Source organism: Amblyomma americanum, chromosome 7 (assembly GCF_052857255.1).
Source record: "Amblyomma americanum isolate KBUSLIRL-KWMA chromosome 7, ASM5285725v1, whole genome shotgun sequence".
NCBI classification, from domain to species: Eukaryota; Metazoa; Arthropoda; class Arachnida; order Ixodida; family Ixodidae; genus Amblyomma; species Amblyomma americanum.
This window is the reverse complement of record NC_135503.1, coordinates 107,463,623-107,487,978: the sequence shown is the minus strand read 5'-3', so window position 1 is coordinate 107,487,978 and position 24,356 is coordinate 107,463,623. Positions and strand designations below refer to the sequence as shown.

Sequence of the window (24,356 nt, the reverse complement as noted above, 5' to 3'; positions counted from 1 at the left end):
CGTATTTAAAAACGCTGGATAGCAATCATGCCAAGCTAACTAACAACGAACTTGGTTAGTACCGAGCTCATTTACGGGGAACGAGAAAAAAAAAGCAAGAAACAAACTAGATGAGTAAAATAAGCCTAAAAAGAACAAGTACCATGCAAGCACGGCGTCGGCGCATGAAGAAACGCATGCACGTGTTTCTCTTTTGTTGACCGAGCGAAGCCTTACCTGGTGTAGCGTACATATATCCGTTCTCTGAGCCCAGTTGTTGGCCGTCTTCTCCAACGATAGGCGTCAATAATGTGTTTACGCCGTTGATGACGCCAAACACGCTGCCGTCGTTTGAAGCTGACATATTCCTCCCGCTGTCGTCTGCTGCTGCACTGGCTGCACGCAATCGGCACTGCCAGTCGAGAGAGTGCAGAATTTTTCTGAGCTAGGACTACACGACATCTACACTTGTGTGAAAAGAACGGCGTCGTGTAGAGGGCGCTAGGCTACACTCGTGAAACGAATGGCGAAGTGCTGCACGAAGAGAACTCGTGTAGGTAGTGTAGGTGAATCGAACGGACTTATAGTGTCATATTTAGTCATTAAGCTTGCTGCTTACGCGAATGCATTTTGATGTTAGCTACAACCGCATAAACAAATTAACTTTATTTCCTTCGACAGTCGGGCTCTATGATTTTAACTCGCGCAATCGCCCGCCGCAAATGTGTAGTAGCGCGTAGTAAGAGATAACGATCTCAGATATGCCTGTTTTAGCTTCAGCCCGTGCTGCCGGGCGTGATGGCCGCTTTTTTTAGCGCCCGCTCGTTAATTCAAATTCCGCTTAATTCGAACAATTTTCCGGTCCCCCTCGAGTTCGAATTAACGAGGTTTTACTGTATGATTGAGGCTACATGCTGTCAGCAGACAACATAGGGCTCACGTGCGGTGAGAACTGCCGACAGTGACGAGTCCGACGGCGGTGACGAGACTATGCCACCGCCAAGTGCACCTGAAGTAGCGTCGGCGCTCGATGTTGCAGTATGCCAACATCTCTGTCACTGAGAACTCTGACGTTGAGCAGGAGCTCTGGGCAAGCTGCAGATGATGCTGATGGAGTCTTGGCAGAAGAAACACAAGCAAATACACTTCGCCGATCACTTTTAATTTTGACAACCCTTCCCCGTGAATAAACATGTTTTGGAGCATAAATAGCGTCATATATTTTAGCACTAAAGCTTGCTGCTCACGCGAATGCATTCCACTATCTGTTTCTGGTGCATAACTGGGCGATCAATTTATTTCATTTGCCACTAGGACTGGGTGAATTTAATTCTCAGAATATGCTTGCCACAAATGCGTAGTAGTGCCTAGCTCGCAATAAGGGGTTTAGATGTGGCTGCTTTGGGTTCTGCCCGCGCGGTCGAGCGCTATAACCGCTCATTCTAGCGCCCATTCGATAATTCGAACAATTTTCCGGTCCCCTTTGAGTTCATATTAACGAGCTTTTACTGTATTTTATCCTGCCCCTACTTTGCAGAGGGTCCAGAAGTGCTTGTGCACCTCTCCAACACGGATGTTGTGCAAGTGCTGGGCCACCTGACTCGCTTCATGCCCGTGCTCTTTGTGTCCACCAGCCGGGAGTGCTCGGTAGAGGTGCGTGCCAAGCTCGGCATGAACCGCAAGCTGCCGGGCTACTTCGACCCCGCCGGTCCTGGTACGTACAGTGTCAGTGCGGAACCAGTCCCTTCAGGCTGCGTTGCCCGGCTCGCACTTGGTGGGTTACAGTCAAACCTGGTTGTAACGAACCCACGTGGAGCAAATTATGCTTTTATACCGAATACTCGAAGCTGACTTTGCATTATTCATGTGAAATTTGTTTACATGAATGTAAGTCCACCTGTTTTCTTTTTTTTTTTAATTTGAAAATTCGAAGTTGGGGGGAGGGCTTGGTTTACAATCGAATCCAAAGCATGGCATTGCCAATAAAAGCAAGACAAACGATTTATCAGGGACGCTACGGCAAGGTTACAAGTTTGTTTGCTTTATGGCCTTAAGCGTTGCATCCAGTTATTTCATGCGATTCTTAGGAAGAATTTTTAATTTTTTACTTTTACTGTGCACACCACACTCATGGGAGTGTCAATAGTTAATGGAGGGGTGGCTGTTCCAATCACGGAGGCTGTGATGGCACTTCTGGGGAGTGTCGATCGTTAGTGGAAGAGCCGACATTAATAACTCGTTCTTTAGCACTGCTTGGTGTTGGCGCATTTGACTTAACCTCTGGCGCATCCTTCATCATTAGCTCTTCAGGTCCGAAAAGCATTCAGCACTCATTCACTGCATCATTCAAGAGATTATGGGAACAATGAATAACTGCGCAAAAAGGACGGACAAAGGAGAAGAAACACATCAGACAAGCGCAGACTAACAACTGGTTTATTGCACCAACGCCTCCTTCCTTCGACAACAAAGCGCACGCGCACCAACCACAAAGACAAAAGCCATAATCATCTCGTCAATCCAAGAAACTCCAACTCCTTGCAGTACAGGTGTATGGAAGCCTCGCTAACACATTTGTCAGGCCCTAATCTCGCGATTTCCAAGGCTTCGATAACTTCATGTTCTTTCTTATCCGTCGTGCGTCCGATAATCTTAGTCCTGCCGAAAAGAGAAGTGCAATCTTTGTCACCATGCTTGCAGGTCTTACAATGCTTAGGCAGATGCTGCCCTCTAGAATCAATTAAGGAATTCGGCGTAGAGGTCCTTTTTTCGGCACCTTGCAAGCTGTCGCATTTGTGCAATTTAGTTAGACCAGATAGGCAAAAGAAGATTGAGTGCAGCACTAACCACAGGAACAAGTTTGTGCACTGTAGATCGAATGTAATCTATCATATTCCACTGAGTTGTGGTAAGGTGTACGTTGCAAGACTGGCCGTTGCATCAACATTAGATTATTAGAGCATGCCAATTCCTTAGCTGCTTCTAAAGGGCAGCCCCTGCCTAAGCATTGTAAGACCTGCAAGCATGGCGACAAAGATTGCACTCCACTTATCAGCAGGACTAAGATTATCATACGCGCGAGAGGTAAGAAAGAACATCACCACCTTTAGGGGTTCTGCTAAACAAATTGGGCACAACTTCTCGAGTACATCTCATACAGGTCACTAGGATTCCCTCTGTCGTTCTGCTTTTCATGGCATCGCAGCATGCGGTCATTTCTGTGTGGTAAAAGAGGTCTGTAGATTGAGTGCTGCATTCAGAGCGGCTTCTTTTTTTTTTCATGTACATGCAGAGGAGAACCAGAAGCGGATTACCTTCCTGCCTGAGCCACCATTCTCGGAGGATCAGAAGGTTTTCCTGCGGCAAGTGTTTCCAGGCCCTTTGCTGCAGGAGATCAAACAAACGCAGGCAAACGAGATCCTCATCAAGTCTTCCCCGTCACCCGCGGTGGGCATCACACTTGTACACTACTCCCTTCTTGCATGTTGTGCATCGCCTGCGGGGTTGTGCCAGTTGCAGGGCCGCATTATTCACAGGGTCACGTCACTGGCAAGGTGTCGTCAATCATTGGTTTGCGTCATTCGTAGGGTTGTATGACTCGCAAGGTCGCATCGCTCGCAGGTTCAACTAGAAGGGCCACATTGCAAGCGTGGTCATATCACTCACAGGGTGGCATCACTGATTAGGTTGCATCACTCGCAAGGTCACATCACACACTGGGTTTATTTGTTGCCATAATGGAGTCTGTGTACAGTTAAACCTGGGTGTAATCAAATGGAGAAAAGCGCGCAATTTTTCTTAACGTGCAAGTTTTCGTTAAAAGTGCACCAAAGAGGAATCTGAACTCCTCTTTTTACCGTGGGAGCTCTATCTACACGTTCCGGGCATTCTTAGAAACTTCGAATTATTGTCCTGTGCGGCTGATTGCCCTAATTAAATCGGATTAAACGTCCCGGCTCCTGCCTTTTTTTTAACTCAACGCGGTAGGTAGGCGGCGTCAACCAACGCAAGGAGTGCATTTCAGCCAGTCTAGTGCTGGCTTCGCTTTCAGTTTTATTTTGTTTTTTAGGTATCTGTAAATGAACAGTTTCAGTCACAGACAATATAGCTGCAAATTAGGCCCACAGAAAGAAAACTACACGTGGACTCTTTGATTCCCGTATCACTTCGCCGATGGCAGAGCGGCAAGCTGCCACGGGAGTGGCTGATATGTTGGTTGACTCCTCCTACCTACCGCGTTTAGTTCAAAAAAGAAAACGCGGCAGCCGGGACGTTTAATCCGATTTAATTAGAGAAATCGACCGCACAGGACAATAATTAGAAGTTTCTAAGAATGCCCTGAACGTGTAGATAGAGTTTCCGCGGTAAACAGACAAGTTCAGATTCTTTAGTGCACCGTTAAAGGGAACGCGGGTCTTTGGGACCAAAAAGTAGTGAAAAATTTGAATTTTCAATTTTGTCATAGATGGACATGTCTCATCATTTTCCATCTTATTGCTAAATTTCATGGCTGAATGCCGTGTAGTTTACGAGAAATCGACACGCATAGATTAAACCTTGATAAGAGAGCTCACGAAAATCTGTTTGAAAATGCCTGTTTTGCGTCGCTAGTCGCGTCATAAGTAGCTGGCGCAGCGAGGAAACTTTAGTCTCGTTTGAAAGAGCGGCTCCTCAGCTTTCTTTCCTGCCAGTGCCAAAGGTCCACTGCAATTTGTAGCCAAGAAAAAGACAGAAAGCAAGATATAAAATGCGGCGATGCTATTGTCTGTTGGACGTCACATGGCGAAATTTGAGCGCCTCGTTGGCCGACAGCATTTCTTTGGACGCTCCATGCTCGTTCTGCGACGCCATTTTGATAAAGACCACCGCGGCGTGAAACCATATCGGAAGTTCGCAGCGCGCATAAGTTTGGGCATAAACGTAAAAAAGGACTGTAGGAAGCAAGCGGAAGACAGATTCGTCATTAGCGATGTCAACCAGCAGCAGCGGGAGTGCACGAGCGTGAACAGCTGGACGACGCGACCTTGACAGCCGCCCTGGCATTCGTCCTGAGCACGGTGGTGCACATCGCGGCTGCAGTGGATGGCGGAGAGCCGGAGGATGGTTTTGCTTCACGAGCAGTGAGCGGAAGAGGCGACAATGAGGCACAGGAGTGCTGTTGGGCGATCGTGATAAGCGCTTCTTTACCAGCTCCGGTGTCTGCCTTCAGCACGGAGCAAATCGCGGGCTTGGGCAAGATCGGCAGCAGCGGGTCATAGTAGACACATTTCTGCCCAGTGCTGATCACGAGGAATTGCGAAGCATGCCGATGATAAAATCGCCAGTTTGGCAACTATTTCTGCAACCTAGTGCATGATGCGGACACTAGTGACTGAGCATGTAGGCACCGGCCTGCCAGTGCCTGCAGAGTTACCAACAAGATCATAGATTTGGTGGCGATAGACAGACTGCTTCGGAGTACAGTGTACACCCTAGACCTCATTTTTGCAGCTTGCTAAGCGGCGGCAGTGGCAAAAATGTGATTCAGACTACTCACCAGGGGCCTTCTAAGCTGTTTGTTTCAGAAAATAAAGAACTGTAATGTGCTTACATAGCTTCAACATGTTTCATTTCATTTTTGCATTTTTCTCAATTTCATTTTCTGCGCCGCCCTAGACACTGCCGACCAGGTTTTCCCGGCTTCGTTTCACACGATTTTCACCAATTTTGTTTGTGTGTGTGTGGGAGGGTGCTCGGCGAACTTGGCAGAGCGCCAAGACGTTGTGCGCTCTAAGCTGAGGCTTGAACATTCGCATTAGACACTCCTCACTGTCCTGTTTTTAACCTGGCAAGAAGCAGTTTCTCGCTTCAACCAAGGAATGGCAGCAACCAGCAGAGCTGTTGCAGCACAGCTTGGTTACAGGCCTGGGAGCTGCCTCATTGGTAGGAGCCTTGAAAAAGATAAACAGAGGCTGCGCAGGTCTGATAAGGGTCACACCAATGCTGAAAAGGTGAAGAGGATGGCCAAGAAGCACAAGCCTGACAGCACCCAGGACTACTGCCCAGGACTTTTGTGAATGTGTGGCAGATTCAAAGAAAACAAGTGATTTTCTGAGCTTTTTTTTTTTGTCAGGTGCCAATGCAATACAGAGGTTTTCACAATCTTTACATGAACAGATTTCTGTAAATTTGGTGTTATTGTGTTCAGCAATGACTGGGCTGCATGCTAAAGCATTAAATTTTTCCATATGATCAGTAAACAAAAATGGCAGAGTAAGCAAAACTTCGAATGCAATTTTCTCAGCTTTGCTTTTTCGTAATAGGATGGAAAGTTGGGCTAGTTGGGTTACGTACATTTTAAAAGAAAAAATACAGCGGGAACATAGACGACGGACGAGGAAGAGGTGCACAAATGCGATCAAATGCCTTTGCCTTATGGAACTTTTCATAATGTTTGCATCGACTGATTTTATTGAAGTAGGTATCATTTTTTTCAGCAACACCTCAGCTACATCCTAAAGCTTTCCAATTTTCATTAATCCCAATAGACTAGCAATTAGCTCAGATGTAAGCTAATTACCCCCACATTTTTTTTTTCTAATTTGTTATTCATTCATGACCTATGTGACAACTTCTTAAAAATTTCTTTAGCTTTAGGATGTGCAATGGGCCCTTAAAAATGACAGCATTACTTTAAAACTAGTTTTTTTAATTAAGAAATCACCATAATGGCCCGTAAGAAAAGACTTAAGTGGCATAAATTATTTTGCCATATCTTCATTTCTAAATGAGGTATATAAAATCTGAATATATATTTGGGATTGGCATTCAAAGATATATCTGCATGCCAATTTTCAGAAAGATATGTTAAGAAATAAAAAAAAAGTTTTCAAGACCCTCATCCCCCCTTAAATGCAGTTCTCACATAAAACTTGAAAGGACAAGTAGAGCGGATACAAAAATAAAATAAATGCAGATGAAGTAACCTTGGTTATGTTTGCAGTAAACCCGCATTACTCCAAGTTACAAAAACACTGAGAAATAATTTGCGATTGCGGTGGATGCTCGACTGCGGCAGCAGCCACCACCACCTCCGCCATGGGGTGTGGAGAGGGGGGGGGGGGGGGGGGGTGATGGGACAAAAGTTATTGTGGGACTATAAAAAGAACGAAAAATAAAGTGTCTCTGCCTGTGTGTGTGTGTGTGGGGGGGGGGGGGGGGGGGGGGGGGGGGGCTCAAAAATATTGTGGGACGATAAAAACAACGAAAAATGTAGTGTCCCAGTCAGAGGCACTGCGGCCAGGCTGCAGGATAGCTAGCATGGTTGCGTGATGACCGCCGTAGGAAACGGACTTGTCACCTCGCATCGCCGGTGCTCTCGTCTCTCTCAGCAGCTGTTGGTACCGCGTTCATGAGCACAACTAAGTGGCGGCGATGGATGTGCACTACTCGTCCCATGTCTTCTCTCCTGTATCCTATTATTCTACGCTGCTTTTGAGCATGAACTGTTGTAGTGCCTTGTGTTGCAATGTTACAAAGTGAAAACTGCATAGACTGCTGCGCTTGCAACATAGAAGTGCCGACGGCGCTGGACCATGGCACAAAATGTCAACTGTGGTCGCTCTTTAAAACCAGGGTCAAATAAAAAGCCACATTCTTCTTTGGTGTTGTGGTTTTTCAAAGTGGGTGGTCCGCCATCTTGTTTTATCACATTGATTATTACAGCGCAAAGACGGCACAGAACAAGAAGGGGACACAACAACTCGCCCAAAATGTTGTATTATGTTTTATCACATGTGATATGTGGGAAACCCCACTTGCGGCATTTCACACGAGATTTAAGTCTAGCAGCGCCTGAATGATATTGTTTCATGCAATAAATCAGAAATTGGGAAGCGGAGAGGAGGTCTTTGCGTTTTTTTAAATTCAATCTGCAGATAATTTGCCCAGGTTCTGTGGTTTTGCAACTGTTGTATTGATGTGAGTCATTGCTGTACTCGATTGCTGCCGTATATTTGGATAGTCTAGAGTATTAATTTCTCGAATCGAATATCAAACACATTCGATTTTTGTTGGAAATTTTGAATATTCGCACACCCCTCCTTGGGGAACCCACCGATTTTCGAAAAATGCTGAGGAGCCCCGTATGCCTTGGCTTTCAATCCTTCCAGCCTGACACACATGCAAAAAGAAGCATGCACACGCACTGCATCTCAAGAAATGCCAAGATTGAATTACTAATGATTGGTTGTGCAGCGAAACAGCCTGCAGTGAACAATTACAGTGCGGTTAGTCCTGCAATAAAGTGGGTAAGGGAAAGGTGGGGGTTGAGGCATGCACAGGGTTAGGTGCTCAGGGGACCCTAACAAGCATTCCAACCTGATGGGTTCCACGGAAGCCAGTTTCAGACCTGGAGAATGTTGAGTTCTGGCTCTATGTGTTGCACTGTACTTTTCTGTTTCAGATGCTGATGCAGCCAGCGGGATACTGCTCGCCTGCCTTGCAGGTACGAAGCTTTTCCGGTGCCTCTGTACACTGCCTATTTCATTGCAGGGAATGAAGCAGATATGTAGCATTGCCTGTCTTGCATTAAAATTTCGAGGTAAGCTTCTTAAAAATGAAAGCTAATTCACAGACTTGGTGTAGCCGCAGATTTTGTGAGCCCAATTTTGTCAGAAAAATCTTCTAAAAAATCTTGTAGTGTTAGTTCAGCTCTGGTTGTGAGGGCATGGTACCTCGCAAATGGTGGACTGGCTCTCTGCCACCATCAATCTTGGATGTCCATTGGGCTCAGAACTTGTTAACTCGAAGGAATGTGTTTTCGTTTCCTGTAGGCACTGTACCTTCCATGGCCTTACTTTGGCCACCTTGAGCTGCACTGTGGCACTTGCACAGCCACCACTGAAGGATGCACTGTGCCGGTTGTAGCGTCTTGCTCTGAAATATTGTATTTTGGTGGAAAATTGTGCCAGGACTGCACTAAACAGAGCTAGGGCAAAGTACTATCGGCAAGAAAAATAGCTGACCCCCCCCCTATCCCACTCTCAAGTTCTGAGCCATGCAGTGCTTCATAGCTCGGAATTTAAAGAGGGTGAGGGGAAGTCAGTTACTTCTGTCCCTGATAGTACCTAGTGGCGCTAGCACTGCTTGGATCAATGTGGCAGAAGGGGGTACCGTAAAACCCTGTCAATACGTAGTTGGCGGGGACGCGGGAAAAGTACGCATTATCTGGTATTACACCTTAACCGACTGGTACAAATTTGCCATTATTCACATTCCGAAAGAAGAAAAATTCAGGCACAGTAAATTTCCCACAGGTACACATATGTACGTGCGCTTTATTTGTTTGCTGCCAACCACAAGCCCGTCATTTTCAGTTGCCGCCGTGGCAACAACAGCGGTCTCAAAATCGGTGAGACTGGGGGCAAGCTTTTCCGTGAGGCCCATTTTCTCGGCGAGCATCCCCATAACCGTCAATGCTTGAGCAGCTTCCGCCACATTAGGACTGAAATCTTCTGTTGCCAAGGCGTCGCCGCTGTCCTCGTTCTCGAGAAATGCCCTCATCGCATTGGGGTGGCACGCAACAGCGGCAACAATCTCGCTGTCTGACCAGCTCGGAGACGTTGAAACCTCGCTGCCAACCTCGCAGAACATTTTGAAGTTGACAGTCTTCGCACCGCCATGTCATTCCAACACCTCCATTAAAAGGGCATCACAGTCATCGGCAGGATGGCTGACTTCGAGATCGCTTGCGCGCACTATGAATTTCGCCTGCGCAAAGCAATTCTGTACCGTAACCGGGTCAACCTGCTGTCACGAGAACGCTAGGAGGTGCACCACATCCAGGAGATCGATAAGGTACATCTTCCCGCTTTCCATCACTTTCCATGCCTTGGTCGAGAGGCTGCGTAAGTGCCGTGGTGTTGGGTGACAAGAAGAGGAGCTTGATTGCACCCAAGTTTTCTAACTCAAAATGAGAGGATGCATTGTCAAGCACTAGCAGGATTTTTCTTTTTTCTGCCATGAAATGCCGATCCAATAGCTGGACGAATTCTTCAAAAAGCTTGCCAATCGTCCATGCTTTTTGGTTGCTCCTGTAAATAACTCCCGAGGGCAATTGACCCCCTTTAAAGCTCCTTGGTTTGGCGTACCTTCCAGTCGCGAGAATTGGCAACTTCTGGCTTCCTGTCATGTTGACCGTGAAAGCAACCAGTATTCTTTCTTTTGCAAGCTTGCCACCGGTGCAGTTTTCCCCCTTGAATGCCAGTGTTCTGTTGAGCAGAAGTCGGTAGAAAAGTACCGACCCTATTTAAGTTGAAGACATCTTCCGCGTCGTAGTTGGCTAACTGTTGTTGCAGTAGCCCATTTTGCCATTCTTCGGCACCGTCCTTGTCTGCGTGTGCTGCCTGTCCGCATACCACCCTTGAACTTATATTGTAGTGTGTTTTGAACCTAGGCAACCAACTGTTACTGCAAGAAAAATCTTTGCTGTTCAGCTGGGAGGAAAATTCTCCCGCTTTTTCGGCTAGAAGGGGCCGGCTGACCGGCAGGTTTTCTGATCTAGCTTTTTTAAGCCATAGCACCAAATCTTTTTCCACTTCGGAAAAAGCAGATCCCCTCAAGCAACACATCTTTATATTCGATGCAGCCCCGCTCTTCAGCTTCTCCCGAGCATTCCAGATGCCGCAGCCTGTTGTTAAGGGCAAGTCCCACGCATGTGACAGTGCACTCTTCATTGTTCCATTGGAATGAATGACGTCCAACTTCTCTTTCATTGTCAGTACGCGATACTTCGGTCGAGTAGACTTCGGCATAGCGCCGCCGTTAACACGCACGCACGCACACACACACACACACACACACACACATGCGTGCGCTCACACACACACACAAACAAACAAAACAACAACCGCTTTGCGCTCGCTTCGCACAACATCAGCTCGGAACAAAGGATGCCACCACACGTGCTTTGCTGACCCACAACACATCACAACGCAACTGCGTGCAGCAAGCATGAGCAGAGGTTAACGCAAGATGACGAGGTCACATGAGCAGAGTGGGGTGACGGTGATAGTTACTGCAATGGGGTGGTGGCAATGCGTTTGCACGCAAGAACACAGAAGCAGCCGATGCTTTATGGACTCCTTATTGATATAGACATCGCCGCACATGGCCGAAATGACCGCAGTGTTGTATCACCGGTGGTCCGCACATTGATAATGCTTTTCCGAAAGGCGGAAAATGTTTTGCGTCACAGTACGGCGCCTGCCAAATTGCGACGGCAAGTGCTCATTAAGCGGTAGGCATTTGATTAGCCACTACGCCTTAAGTGGTCAGCCAGTACATGGGTTTCAGTGGTAGTTGAGTGGGGGAACTCTCGCAACTACATTTTAACCGCGACTACTTGGTGTGCGGGTACGTATTAATGAGGTTTTACTGTACAATGACACGTTTTGATCAAAGCAGAGCAATGTTCATCACAGTATTCGTCTCGGGCAAATAACATTTCTGGAACGCTTGCTTCTTGTTGTTTCGGGTCAGCATACCTCCTTCAGGATGGCACTGCTGCGCGCGCGCAGTCAAAGTCCCGCCTTCATGAACACTCAGTGATAACTTGTTGCTGGGCTAGTTGGTGCATGGTTTTTGGTAATAAGGACTGCGATGTGTTGGGAGTGTTAAGGTCACATGAGGCATGAAAAAAATTGCAATGTAAATGCAGGTACATCGTTTCCTGTCATTCCTTCTTTTGAAGCAGACTGATCTAAGCATTTTAGTGAATTAAAGCTATATATAAACGATTATATTAGTTTTTTTTCGTCCACCACATAACCTAAACACTCCCAGCACGTAACAGCCATCACTCAGTTGATGGAACCAAAACCGGAGCAGCATCAAGAAGAAATTGAATTGTAAATTATTTAGCAATCTTCTCTTGAAGCGTTTTGGTGTGGTAATTATGGTAGGCAGACAAAAAGCTTAATTTGAGGTTGAGGCGACTGCTGTAACCATTAGCACGGAACGTGACGCAGAGGGTACAGCAACACCAAGACAGTCACGCACAGTAAACATCAGCGCAAGCTCCAATTCTTTTTTTTTTTTTGCGCACGTCGCAGTTTTGTGCACAACCATGGTTTCTGAGCGCTGAAAACACTGCCAGTTCTGCGATGCGCTTGATTCGCTGCATCTCAGGATTTGTCGTCTCATCCGTCACTCAACAACAAAAACTAACACGGCAAGCTACTGCAGGCTTCAAGGTCAGCACTGCGGGAAGGTCAGGTTGAAATCTCTGAGGCCACACAGGTAGTTGCCGCCGCCGTGCCGCCACTGACACGGAGAGAAAAAGAGAGAAGACCCCCCCCCCTGCCACTCCCAAGGTTCACAACGTTTACCTTCGTCATCCGGTCGGGAGCACACCATTTTTTCCCTTGCCACGTCTCCTCCGAATTAACAAGCTTTCACTGTATTCGCATGCCTCTGTTAATGCCACAGCTGCTACGTCCCTCATGCGTAGGCGTTACCAGTAGACACTTCAGGTGTTATTGCCCTTCAGCATTTTTTCGTCCTTTGGTGGTACAGTTGGGCCAGTAGCTAATCTATGGAGAGGGAATACCTTTACACGCATTAAGGTGATTCCGAGGACAAATAGACCTTGGCTTGTATCGCTATTGTACCCACCGCTTTGACACCGTTGGGAGTTTTCTTCACTTCTGTCCGCGTGGTTCTTCCAGTGCACCAAAAAACTGTGCGCTCGTCACGCTCTGCCACTGTTTGTGCACTGAAGTCTCACAGGCGAAGCTGCGTCTTGTGCAAGGTGTGACACGGTAGCAGTTGAGCTCCACTGCTGCAGCATCGCAGTGTGAAGGCAACCATTGTCTCGTCTTTCACGGGGCAAATTTACCACGATGCAAGCAGTTATCAGTTTTAGTGCGCGAGCACTTATTGTGGCCATTCCCCGCATTTAGCTGTTGTGTGTTTGTTTGTTTTTGTTTGTCTTTCTGTCTGTTGGTCTCTCTCTCTCTCTGTGTGTGCTGTGCGCGCGCATACCTAGTGCCACCACAGTGGCTCAGTGGTTATGGCGCTCGTCTGCTGAAAGATGCGGGTTCAAACCTGTCCGCGACAGTCTAATTTCGATGTAGGCAAAATTCTAGAGGCCCGTGTACTGTGCGATGTCAGTGCACGTTAAAGAACCCCAGGTGGTCGAAATTTCTGGAGCCCTTCACTACGGCGTCTCTCATAGCCTGAGTCGCTTTGGGAAGTCAAACCCCCATAAACCGAACCTGCCCACCGTGTCGGGCGGCAGCTCATTTAATTGTAAGAGGCTGGTCGTGAAGCGCAACCTTGGTCGCACCCTAACCTAAGCAACCCAAGTCTCACCGATGGCAGCACCTGCCATAGGAGGTCGGTGGCGCATCGTAACATGACCGCTGCACCACTGCGACAGGAATGGTAGGAAGACTCCCAGGGATCTATGAATGGAGAGAATGACTAACTCAATCCAAACAATTGCCATCCGGGAACACTGGATCTGAGCACCAGCACCGAAGGAAAAACAGCTGCTATTGCACCTAATTAGCATTTGGTCAAACTTCTCAAATCGACCATCATCTTTTTAGGGCTCATTCGATAATTCGAACCTTTCGGACGATTTGAATGTTTTTTTCTGGTCCCTTCAAGCCCGAATTAACAAGATTTTACTGTGTGCTCTAGTCCTTGAAACTGACCTAAGATTGTTAAGCGCAGTATTGCCAAATTTTGCTGGTGAGCGTGGCTGGCCTGCTGAAAAACGACCCTGAGTGTGGTGTGCGAATGTGGGAAGTCATGCATTGAAGACTGCTTTAGATTACTGCGTGACGTGTAAAAAAGGCAACTCGATCCTAGCATCGGTAGAGAAAACACTGCAGTTCACGCACGTGACCCCTGATAGGAATGACGGTCACGTTCCAGCACAGTGTAGTGTATTCGGAAGAACCTGCAATGGTCAGTGCAGTGGAGTTCAGGTTGATGGCGCAAGTTTTCGTCAGCAAGGATGAAGAGCACGAGGATAGGGTATGAGCTGCATCTGAACGGAGTAATAGATGAGTACTGAACTTTTTCAGTGTGGGGCTGTTTGAAGGACACGAAATGACACTGGTGACTCTCCAAGTGCCGCACCACACATTTTTCCATCCTCGATGCATGCATCTGCAGAGGTCGAGTGAGGCAGCAGTTACATCGGCGGCTCCCCCAGTGACGCAATCCGGTTCATCCGCTGTCACGCACGTGGTGATCCATACCGTACCAGGGTCCACCATCATGACGCGAACCACCCGCTCCTCAGTTGCCGCATCTGCGGGCTGTGTCACCTCAGTGGTATCTTCCTCCGATCAGGTGGGGCACCCCTCCTTCTGCACTCGCGTGCACCTCGCCAGGTGTGGCTGCTTCATAGGCTTGCGTACGCCCTCTGCAAAGAAAGACAGACTGACCACACTTGTGGCCTGGTGTGCACAATGTTAGCCCTGCACCAGCGGCCTTGAGCTCACAGATTTTTAGGACTGCCTATAACCCAAAGGATTGTAGCGTGCAACAATGTATACAATGTTTCGCATGGATTTACAGAAAGACATTGTCCAAGAACTGCAAGGCGCAGTTAGTATTCCAGCACTGGTGGATGTATGAAGCTGCTCGCTTTGAAACCAATGAAAATTCTTGCCCACTCCAAGCAATGCCTTGCATGCTGAAGGCATCGCCAGTGGAAAATGCGAAGTCTTGGCCATTCTGGTCATGTACCAGACTGAAATCATAGTGCATGAGACCAGAAGGTTTGCTGAAAAGTTGCTGCTGGAAGCTACAGCTGATCGCCTTCTCAGGGTGCTGCTGATTTGAAACTGGCTGCGGGGCACAGGGCACATCGTCCTGTCGTTGCCCTCCTGTCTGCCTTGGTTTTTTCTTGCTGTGGCCCCGGTGCTTCCTTGGTTCTTCCCGCTTTGCTGCTGCATGGTCATTGCATGGTCAAGTGCTGTTACGCACTGCATGGCCCAAAGTGCTTGTGTCATTGGGGTATTGCCTTTCACAGCCAGCCTCACCCTCGGTTGCCCCAAGTCCATTGCCCATGCTGATCCACTTGTTTTTCAGCAGTTGCCAGCCCTTCTTCACTCTGAGAAAATGTGCACAAACAAGATTGCCATAATACAAGGAGTTGCGTGTGATGATGATGCATAACTGTAACCGGCCTGTAAGTGAACTTGCAAGGCAAAGGTACACAGGGAAGACTGCATTCTAGGTGTATTGTCACGCTCATTATTACTTGCAATTCATTCAAAGTGAGCCAACTGAAGTTCTGGATTTACAGTATATTAGTGCGCCTTCATACAGAGCACCCACCTTGCACAACCATTCAGTATACTTCGTTCTTAGTATCGACAGCTAAATTCATCAGCACCACTGGGCTCGCACTGCTTCGTGAACTGAGCTCCTCCCAAAGCTAGTGCATTGCAGCTCATATTGAGCACGATAGTACAGGACGCAAATCATTGAGACTAACTACCATGTGTGGATGGTTGCAAGTTTAAAGTATGGGCTGTAGTATGGTGTACCGGTCGGAAAGATGGCCACAGTGCAGCAGTGGAATGAAGCTGGTTGATGGCGAAAGTGGTAATAGTGATGGCAAGCTGCTTACTTGTGGAATACCTTTGTGCAGAATTCGTTCCAGCATAGGGGTCCTCAATTTTTTTGCTTTGGGTACCCCAGTGGCCTTCAAGAGGTGCACGCCTAGCGTGCATGCAAAAAAAAAAAAAGCCCCTCAAACAACGCCTAAATTTTATTAGTAATGACTGACTATGCAGTGAAACAGTCTGCCATGACCAATTACAGTACGATTAGTTCTAAAATAAAGTGGGTAAAGGGAGGAGCAGGCAGGGTTGAAGCATGCGCTTAGGTATTCAGGGGCTCGGGGAACCGAAAAGGCACTCCAAAGAACCTCTTTCTGATCAGAACTGATAATGTGCAATCATTCTTAGAGTGAGCCTAGCATGTGTACCAACACGAGAAAGCCTCAGTTGAGTGTACGTGATTGAGCTTTTGTAAAGACTGCAGAAGCAAATTTGCCTTCATCTGTGCAGGGGTCACCACAAGAGGAACGCTCCTCGGGACCAAATGTAAAGTGAGTGCACTTGTGTGGCTTTCCCTTCTTGTTCTGTTTCGTTGATGGCTTCCAGACAAAGGTGCATATCTGAAGTAGTACATATTCATGTTGACTATAATCAGATACAACTCAAAAATGCAGCTTCAAATACTCCTTAAAGGAGGCCCGTTAGAGAATGGTGGCAGCTGATTGTCACTACATTGCAGTTAATCTCATTTTACGGAGGCGCCTGCCAACCACTGGCAACTTCATACTCTGGGGATGAACTGCTAGGTTGTGAGAACTAGTCGACACCATTTGCTGGAGGTCCTGCTTTGAGAGGCATTCGCCGCTGCGTTCTTGAATTGTGTCCAATTCTGGCACCCTCATGTGGGGTTAAGGGGGGAGGAGGGTCTTAGAAATAAATTTATATTAATGAAGTCACAATTACGAAATCTTCAGGTAACACGTATTTTTGCATGTTGATTCCAAATGTGTAATTTAGTTTTATGTTGAACAAGTCCTTGTGCACTTACGCAATATGTTATATAAGTGCACTTATGCAATATGTTATATAACTTTTTGCCGAGAGTTTGAAAGAAATTCTGCTGCAGGGAACGTGTTAGATTGTGTGCCATTGGTTTCTCTTGACGCCAGGCTATGCAATAAGGGTAGAATTATTATCCTGCCTGTTGTAGAAGGCGAGTTACAGGATTTTGAAATAATCACAAACACAAGTTTTTCTTCCAGTTTGTGAAGTGGGAAATTCAAAAACCTGTAACTTGGTTTCTATGATAGCAGGATAATAATTTTAACCTTATTGCATACCTTGATGACAAGACAAGCCCATTGCATGTGTTCGAGCAAGTTTCCTGCAGCAAAATTTATTGAAAGCTCTCGTCAAAAAGTTGCATAACACTATTATAAATGCACAAGGACTTGTTTTACATATAAATTAAATCGCATATTTAGAATCAGCACGCAAAAATACATGCTTCGTGAAGATTTCGTTATTGTGACTTCATTAACAAAAATTTTTTTCTAAGACCAGCTTCCCACCTCAAGTGAACAAAAGCAGGTGTATAATTGGCAAGTGTGCAGCCTACAAAGCCCAACTTTTTTTGGTTGTAATGCCTGCAAAGTCAGCGAAATGACATGAATGTTGAAGGATGTGAACATATGAGAAGAGGCTGGTGCTCTCTCTTCCACAGCACTGGTGTCCATTTCTTGTTTTTTGTTTTTGTGTGCATATTGTGCTTTGCAGAACTCCATTGTCAACACTCAACAGTGTGTGCCACTTTTTCTGTTGACTGTGGTGTCCTAATTTTTGCCCATCTGCATTCAGTTGACGGGGTGTGGCGCATTGCCCCTTGCATTCTCTGCAGGCTGCTAGTGTACCCTCCCCCACCCAAGACGGGTGGCATTACCGTCCACAGTGCCGACCTCCGCTGCCTGCGGCAGGGCCAGTTCCTCAATGATGTCATCATCGACTTCTACCTCAAGTGAGTGTTGGTTCTGCTCCCAACCGCGCACCGTTGTGTTCGTAAATGTGCCTTTGCCAGATGGGGCGCTCACTGCTGCTGCCCTCCTCCCTACCCCACACCATGTCCCAGGTACCTTCTGCTAGAGCGGCTCAGTGAGGATGTCAGGCAACGGACGCATATCTTCAGCTCTTTCTTCTACCCACGCCTGACCCAGCGGCTTCATCCACGGGCACCAGGGCAGGCAGGCCTTTCGTGAGTGTTGACCTTTGCCCCTTGTGGCCTGTGTAAGGCCGCATTGAGGAAGGAAATAGCTGGGAGAGGCTCTGTGTATAATCACCGTTTTACAGGACTATTCTATGTAAGCTTGACTTGCTGCTCCTTCTCTGCAAAGCCTGTCATGTCTACTTCATTATCACGCATATAACTTCGTTAAACTCCTACCACATTTTTTGCAGTGTCGTGCTGGTACACGGGACCTCATTTCTTGAAATGAAGTGCTTTGTTTGCGTTGGGAAATAAGCTGCATAGAATGTTTAAGTTGGAATGCATAGTCAATGCACTAAAAAATGGAGTATTGCTTTTTTTTTTTTGAAACCCCGTTTACCCTGAAATTTTGCATCCTTTTTACAGGTTTGTGTTAACCTGGTTTTTTTTTAATGATCTACTGTCATAGTCGGGAGCCCTCCATAGTTCACCTTGATTGGAATTAAATCTGTGCCACTTCTTCGGTATTTGGCAAGAGCAACAGGGAACACTTGGCAAGCTCCTCTAACACGTACGCTTGTGTATAAACCGTAAACAACAGAGGGAGTGGACTCAAAACAAACTGCACCTCGGGCCAGTGGAAGTGTGTCACTTAAGCTAGTAAGTCAATGAGGTGATCATGTCTAGCCTTTGAATGGAGCACTTGCTCCTGATTGACAGATTTTTTGTAACCAGTGATGACACAACAACCTGTAACTATTGTGCTGAAGCACTGAGTATTATATTTGGTAGTGTGCACATCTAAAAAAAAAAAAGATGTGGTCCCATGCTAACAAAACACTTTCCCTGCATTGCGTGCTTCTCTGTTTTGAAATTCTTCGATTAGCCGCTGCCTATAGTGCTATGAAGAGAGTGGGCTGTTTAATGAAAGACCTTGATCTTAATTGACCACCTAACTATGCAGAAGGCAGCCTAAGTAGCCAGTGTGGCATAAAACATAATCTGGCATGCATGGGGTTAACCTGCAGGATTCCCTTGTCAACAGGTAGTGAGACTGTGCAGATCTCTTCCGTGAAACCAGCAGATACTGCCCACTGATGTTTCGTACCTTAAAGCACCGCACCCACAGAAATAGCCAAGAGTGGCAGTGCCTCTTATATGACACCACGCTCGCCTGACAGGCTGCCGGCACGGCGGCATCGCAACGTGCGGACGTGGACGCGCCACGTGGACATCTTCGACAAGGACTTCATCGTGGTGCCCATCAACCAGAACGCCCACTGGTTCCTGGCGGTGCTGTGCTTCCCGGGCACGGTGGCTCGTGTCTGCCCACCCAAGGAAGTGGCGCCGCCTGCTGAGGACCACACGCTGCTGGCCGACAGCCAGAGTCCTGCAGCCAGCCCCAAGACCCCCGGTATGCGTCTGGCCACAGCCACGAACTTCATCCTCTTGGGGCCTGTGTGCACACGTCTCTGCTGTTCTGTCTTGTTGGTGGGCTTTTATTTTTCTGTGCAGTTAGGAGTTGGCACTGTGACCTAGACACTGAGGATTGCGGTTGAGCTTGCACACAACTGCACATAGTTCGAACAGGCACCTATTGTTTGCATGCTTGTGAGTTTATTTGCAAACATTGCCAGCAGTAGTGTTTTCCTTATAATATAGCTGAATCCCACAACTACAACTGCCAATACGAAGGAAGCTATTACACAATTCCAATTCTCTTTGAGCTGATCAAACTATGTAATGCGATAAATCTGCACTGCCACCGCCAGTGAATCATTTTTCAGAGCGAGGTTTATTCCACTTCAGCTGTGTTCTTGCTTAAAATTTATTTCAGGATATACATGAAACTTAGGGATGTGAATTCACACATCCAGTCATGCCTGAAGAGTTTAATGTCACTTGCTTGAACCAACAGTGGCTGCCAAAGTCGGTCTGGACTTAAGGGGGGACGCGGGTCTTGAAATCGCGAAAAATGGTCAAAAATGGCAATTTTCAAAAATTGCGATTTTGAAGTCTTTAATGTCCCAACTATGCCTCTACAAAATATTTTAGCTGAATTCCAACTCAAAGTATGAAAAAAACGGCAATTTAGAAACGTCGGTGAGCCGAAATTGAACGCCAAGCGCGAAGGTTTGCCCCATTTTCAAGCTGCCGTAGCTCCGCGCGACGCGAACCGATCGGCGCCATCTTGGTCTCGTTTGAAAGCTGGTTTCCCGCTCTCCAATTTGGCGCCTCTCGGCAAGCTGTAGAACCTCGCACAGCGGAGCTATCAGCACCCGTTCGCAAGGGGGAAAGCGTCGCGAGACGGCCGCCGATTGGGTAAAACGGGCGCTCCTCGAGGCGCAGCCCTCTGATTGGCCGTGACGCATGCTTTGCCCCCCGCGGCCGCGTTGTTCGGCTCCTTCCCGTCGTCTGCTTTCGCCTGCACACCTGTCATTTTTCGCGCTCCTCTTTGTTTCCTAGTATTTTTCGTTCTGCCGTTTTCCTTATCGTTATTGTAGACATTTTGGCTATTGAATCGCTTCTTTTAGCCCCGAATTTCGTGCTTTTGCGTGTATTTGCCTGCCTGGTGTCTTTGTTCCGTGTGTCACGATGGCCCGAGACGCGCGCTTGAAAGCAAGCACGCGAAAAACAGTCGGCAAAAAGAGACGCGCATGGAATAAGTAGAGCGCTGCATCGTCGAGAACTGCGGCTTCGGTGATGCCGCAAGCTGCTGTACCCTCGGTGGATGCGGCTGGACTGAGCTCGCCAACAACAGCTTCGCCGGTGGACGCGGCTGAACAAACCCTGTTAACGCCAGCATCGCCGGTGGACGCGGCTGGACAATGCCGATCGCCGTCAACTTCGGCGTTACCGCAAGTCTCTGCAGTGCCGGTGGATGTGCCTGGACTAAGCCCGTGGAAAATATCGACTTTTGATACGCTGCAAGCCGCTTCGAATTCCGTGTCGTCGGAAGCGGCCGAGCCGGCTGACCTAAGCCTAACGTCGACTTCGGCGTTTGCGCACGCCGCTTCGTGCCGACGGACGCGGCTGAACCGAGCTCGCGTGCTCAACGCTTCGACAAGCACGCGCAGCGCGGACCTTGGCAGCGCGCCAAGCCGCTGCCGCCGCTGATAACGTCATTTGTTTTTGTTTTTAATATATATATATTTTGAGGAGAGCTGGGGGGGGGGGGGGGGGGGGGGGCGCTCGGCGAACTTGGCAGAGCGCCAAGACGTTGTGCGCTCTAAGCTGAAGCTTGAACATTTGAACATTCGCATTAGACACTCCTCACTGTCCTGTTTTTAACCTCGCAAGAAGCAGTTTCTCGCTTCAACCAAGGAATGGCAACAACCAGCAGAGCTGTTGCAGCACAGCTTGGTTACAGGCCTGGGAGCTGCCTCATTGGTAGGAGCCTTGAAAAAGATTAACAGAGGCTGTGCAGGTCTGATAAGGGTCACACCAATGCTGAAAATGTGAAGAAGAGGATGGCCAAGAAGCACAAGCCTGACAGCACCCAGGACTACAGCCCAGGACTTTTGTGAATGTGTGGCAGATTCAAAGAAAATAGCAAGTGATTTTCGGAGCTTTTTTTTTGTCAAGTGCCAATGCAATACAGAGGTTTTCATAATCTTTACATGAACAGATTTCTGTAAATTTGGTGTTATTGTGTTCAGCAATGACTGGGCGGCATGCTAAAGCATTAAATTTTTCCATATGATCAGTAAACAAAAATGGCAGAGTAAGCAAAACTTTGAATGCAATTTTCTCAGCTTTGCTTTTTCAATCAAATGCCTTTGCCTTACGGAACTTTTCATAATGTTTGTATCGACTGATTTTATTGAAGTAGGTATCATTTTTTTCAGCAACACCTCAGCTACATCCTAAAGCTTTCCAATTTTCATTAAACCCAATAGACTAGCAATTAGGTCAGATCTAAACTAATTACTCCCACATTGTTTTTTTCTTTCCTACTTTGTTATTCATTCATGACCTATGTGATGACTTTTTAAAAATTTCTTTAGCTTTAGGATGTGCAATGGGCCCTTAAGAATGACAGCATTACTTTAAAACTAGTTTTTTTAATTAAGAAACCACCATAATGGCCCGTAAGAAAAGACCTAAGTGGCATAAATTATTTTGCCATATCTTCATTTCTAGATGAGATATATAAAATCTGAATATATATTTGGGATTAGCATTCAAAGATATATCTGCATGCCAATTTTCAGGAAGATATGTTAAGAAATAAAAAAAAAGTTTTCAAGACCCTCATCCCCCCTTAAAATTTTGAAGCACGTGGCCATTGCTCTTTCATCAGGAATTCTAGCTAGTACTATAACTAAGGCCGCTGGTTTTATGTGACCCCACAAATCAGCAAAAAAAACACTCAGATTTTAGCACTCTTCGCTGGTGATAGCGGCCACAGTCTTTTTTTTTTTTTGATATTGTGTTTGTAGAGATCGGTAGGTAGATAGAACGATATGAACATGGTTTTTAATCATTTGAATTATCTGGAAACATAGAATCTGCTAATGAATGAAGTTCTGCTGATGTCTTGACTTGTTTACTCCCTCAGTCCACTCAAGCAACCTAGCACATGAAGCTCTTTGGGTCTGGCAGCAGTGCTCTGATAATTTTATGGGATCAGTCACAATACTCGCACATGTTGAAACAGTATTACCACATTGGCACGAATATAAAGTTAGGCAGTGGCTTAGCTCTGGTAAAGGCTGGATATACAAGCGAAAATCTTCAATTATGCTTGGTTTGACGTCATGGTAATGCTCGTGGTATTGTATACATTGTTTATCTATATGCGTAGATTTGGTTACTCATACGAGTTAGACACAGAAGTGACAGTATTACAAGCGGCTGTCTCTATGGCTTCGCTGTTGTGCAGCCAACTCCCAAGCGAGTACTTCTGGATCGGACGAATTTAGCTTCTCAGCTTTTCTGCGTAGTCTAGCAGCAGCCGCACTCTCCTTCCCTTCGATGTCGAGTGCGCACGCCTATTCTCTGGCAAGCGCATTATATAGCCTCCTTGCGCATGCACATGACGCACATGTGCAGTAGCGCGCGGCTGCGCCGAAAGGTCAGGCGACGGCTGCGGCAGCGGCGAGGAGCGACCACCTGCGTGGTGCGTGACGTCACTCGTTTTCGCGCATGCGCATAACTCACCAGCCGCCACCTGCGCCATGCGAAACGTCACTCGTGCTCCGACATACGCCGGCTCGTGCGAAGCGCAGTGTTGACTACCGTAGTGAAGCTTTTCGCTTCAAAACAGCTTTTTCCTGAAATCATAGGCTTCAGAAATTATCCGCCTTGGTGGCTCAGTGGTTATGGGGCTCGACTGCCGATCCGAAAGATGCGGGCTCGATCCCGGCCACGGAGGTCAAATTTCAATGGAGGCGAATTTCTAGAGGCCCGTGTACTGTACGATGTCAGTGTTAAGGGGGGACACGGGTCTTTGGGACCAAAAAATGACCAAAAAGTCGAATTTTCGAAATTGGCATTTTCGGAATCTACAACTATTAATCTCCAGTTTCACAAATTTTTGTCTCCCAGAAATCAATATTTCTGCCGTATTACGAAATGTAAATCACCGCGTCACCCGATTTTGTGCATGAGCAGACGATAAAAACGGTGCATTTTCTACTCCGCGGAACGCTCGTCTCAGCGCGCCGATCGCAGCCATCTTGGTCTCGTTTGAAAGAAGACTCTCTGCGCTTCAATTTCCCGCCGCTTGTGCTTGCATGCCCTGAATGGCCGCGGAGAAAAAGAAGCACAAACAACAAAAAAAGCGCGAGGTCCGATTCGCTGATATGAGCACGTGACTGAAACGAGCTCTCCCATTGGCGGATTCTCGCATGCTTCGTCTGCTAGGCTTGCTGCTGGTCGCTGGCAGACGCGTCCCCGGCGCCATTTTGTTGAAAGAAGCGAGACTGACGCACAACGATGTCGCCGATTAAATTCCACTTGCGGCACAAGTTCGGTCAGAGGAAAAGAAATAAGCGAGTCAATAACCTTCCTTCACGTCCTGCATCATCGGAAAGCACCGAAAATGCGCAAGAGCCAGCGGCCGGTGAAGCGGCGTTAGCGGACGACGAAGTAAGCCTAACGAGCTCGGCGACAGCTACGCACAGCGGCCGCATACGCTGCGACACCAGGATGCTACAGCGTTCGGAATTGCTCGAAATTGAAGCGAAAGCTAAAGAAAAGCTACAAGCTCTCGATTCGACTTCAGCAACGCAGAGGAAACAGGATTTCATCGGCAACTGCGACGATCGCCCGCTTCGAGACGCCAACGGCAGTGTACACGATACTGCGTTCACTGTTGTGAATCTGGAATCTTTCACCGAACTGCTGAGTGCCGTCAAGTGCAAGGTGTGTGGTGGAAACGTGGACGTTTCTAAAGGTGATCGTGAATACGGTTTAGCCGTGAGGCTCGCTCTCTTGTGCGTGAACTGCGGCGAGATTTCATCTGCGTGGAGTTCGCCGCGCGCTCAAGGAAGCCAAAAAATAAGTCCATTTACTGTTAATATTCTTGCTGCACGGGCAATGCAAAGTACGGGAAATCGGCAAACCGCACTGAACGATGTCTTTGCAATAATGAATATCTCCCATAG

At 47.3% G+C, this 24,356-nt stretch overlaps 1 protein-coding gene across 6 annotated transcripts in view; it reads left to right on the top strand.

Annotated features, from left to right (window-relative positions):
• The window catches only part of LOC144099462 (uncharacterized), a 111,908-nt gene that overhangs the window by 51,216 nt on the left and 36,336 nt on the right, over positions 1-24,356 (top strand). For 3 of the 6 annotated variants that reach the window (XM_077632776.1, XM_077632775.1, XM_077632774.1), the window contains exons 9-16: positions 1,517-1,693; positions 3,272-3,426; positions 8,423-8,464; positions 14,146-14,325; positions 16,056-16,096; positions 17,443-17,559; positions 17,671-17,793; positions 18,927-19,159. In XM_077632776.1, the coding sequence (XP_077488902.1) occupies positions 1,517-1,693; positions 3,272-3,426; positions 8,423-8,464; positions 14,146-14,325; positions 16,056-16,096; positions 17,443-17,559; positions 17,671-17,793; positions 18,927-19,159 (1,068 nt within the window). The remainder of the gene's footprint in view (positions 1-1,516; positions 1,694-3,271; positions 3,427-8,422; positions 8,465-14,145; positions 14,326-16,055; positions 16,097-17,442; positions 17,560-17,670; positions 17,794-18,926; positions 19,160-24,356) is intronic. The other 3 variants (XM_077632777.1, XM_077632780.1, XM_077632778.1) reach the window with 1 other exon arrangement.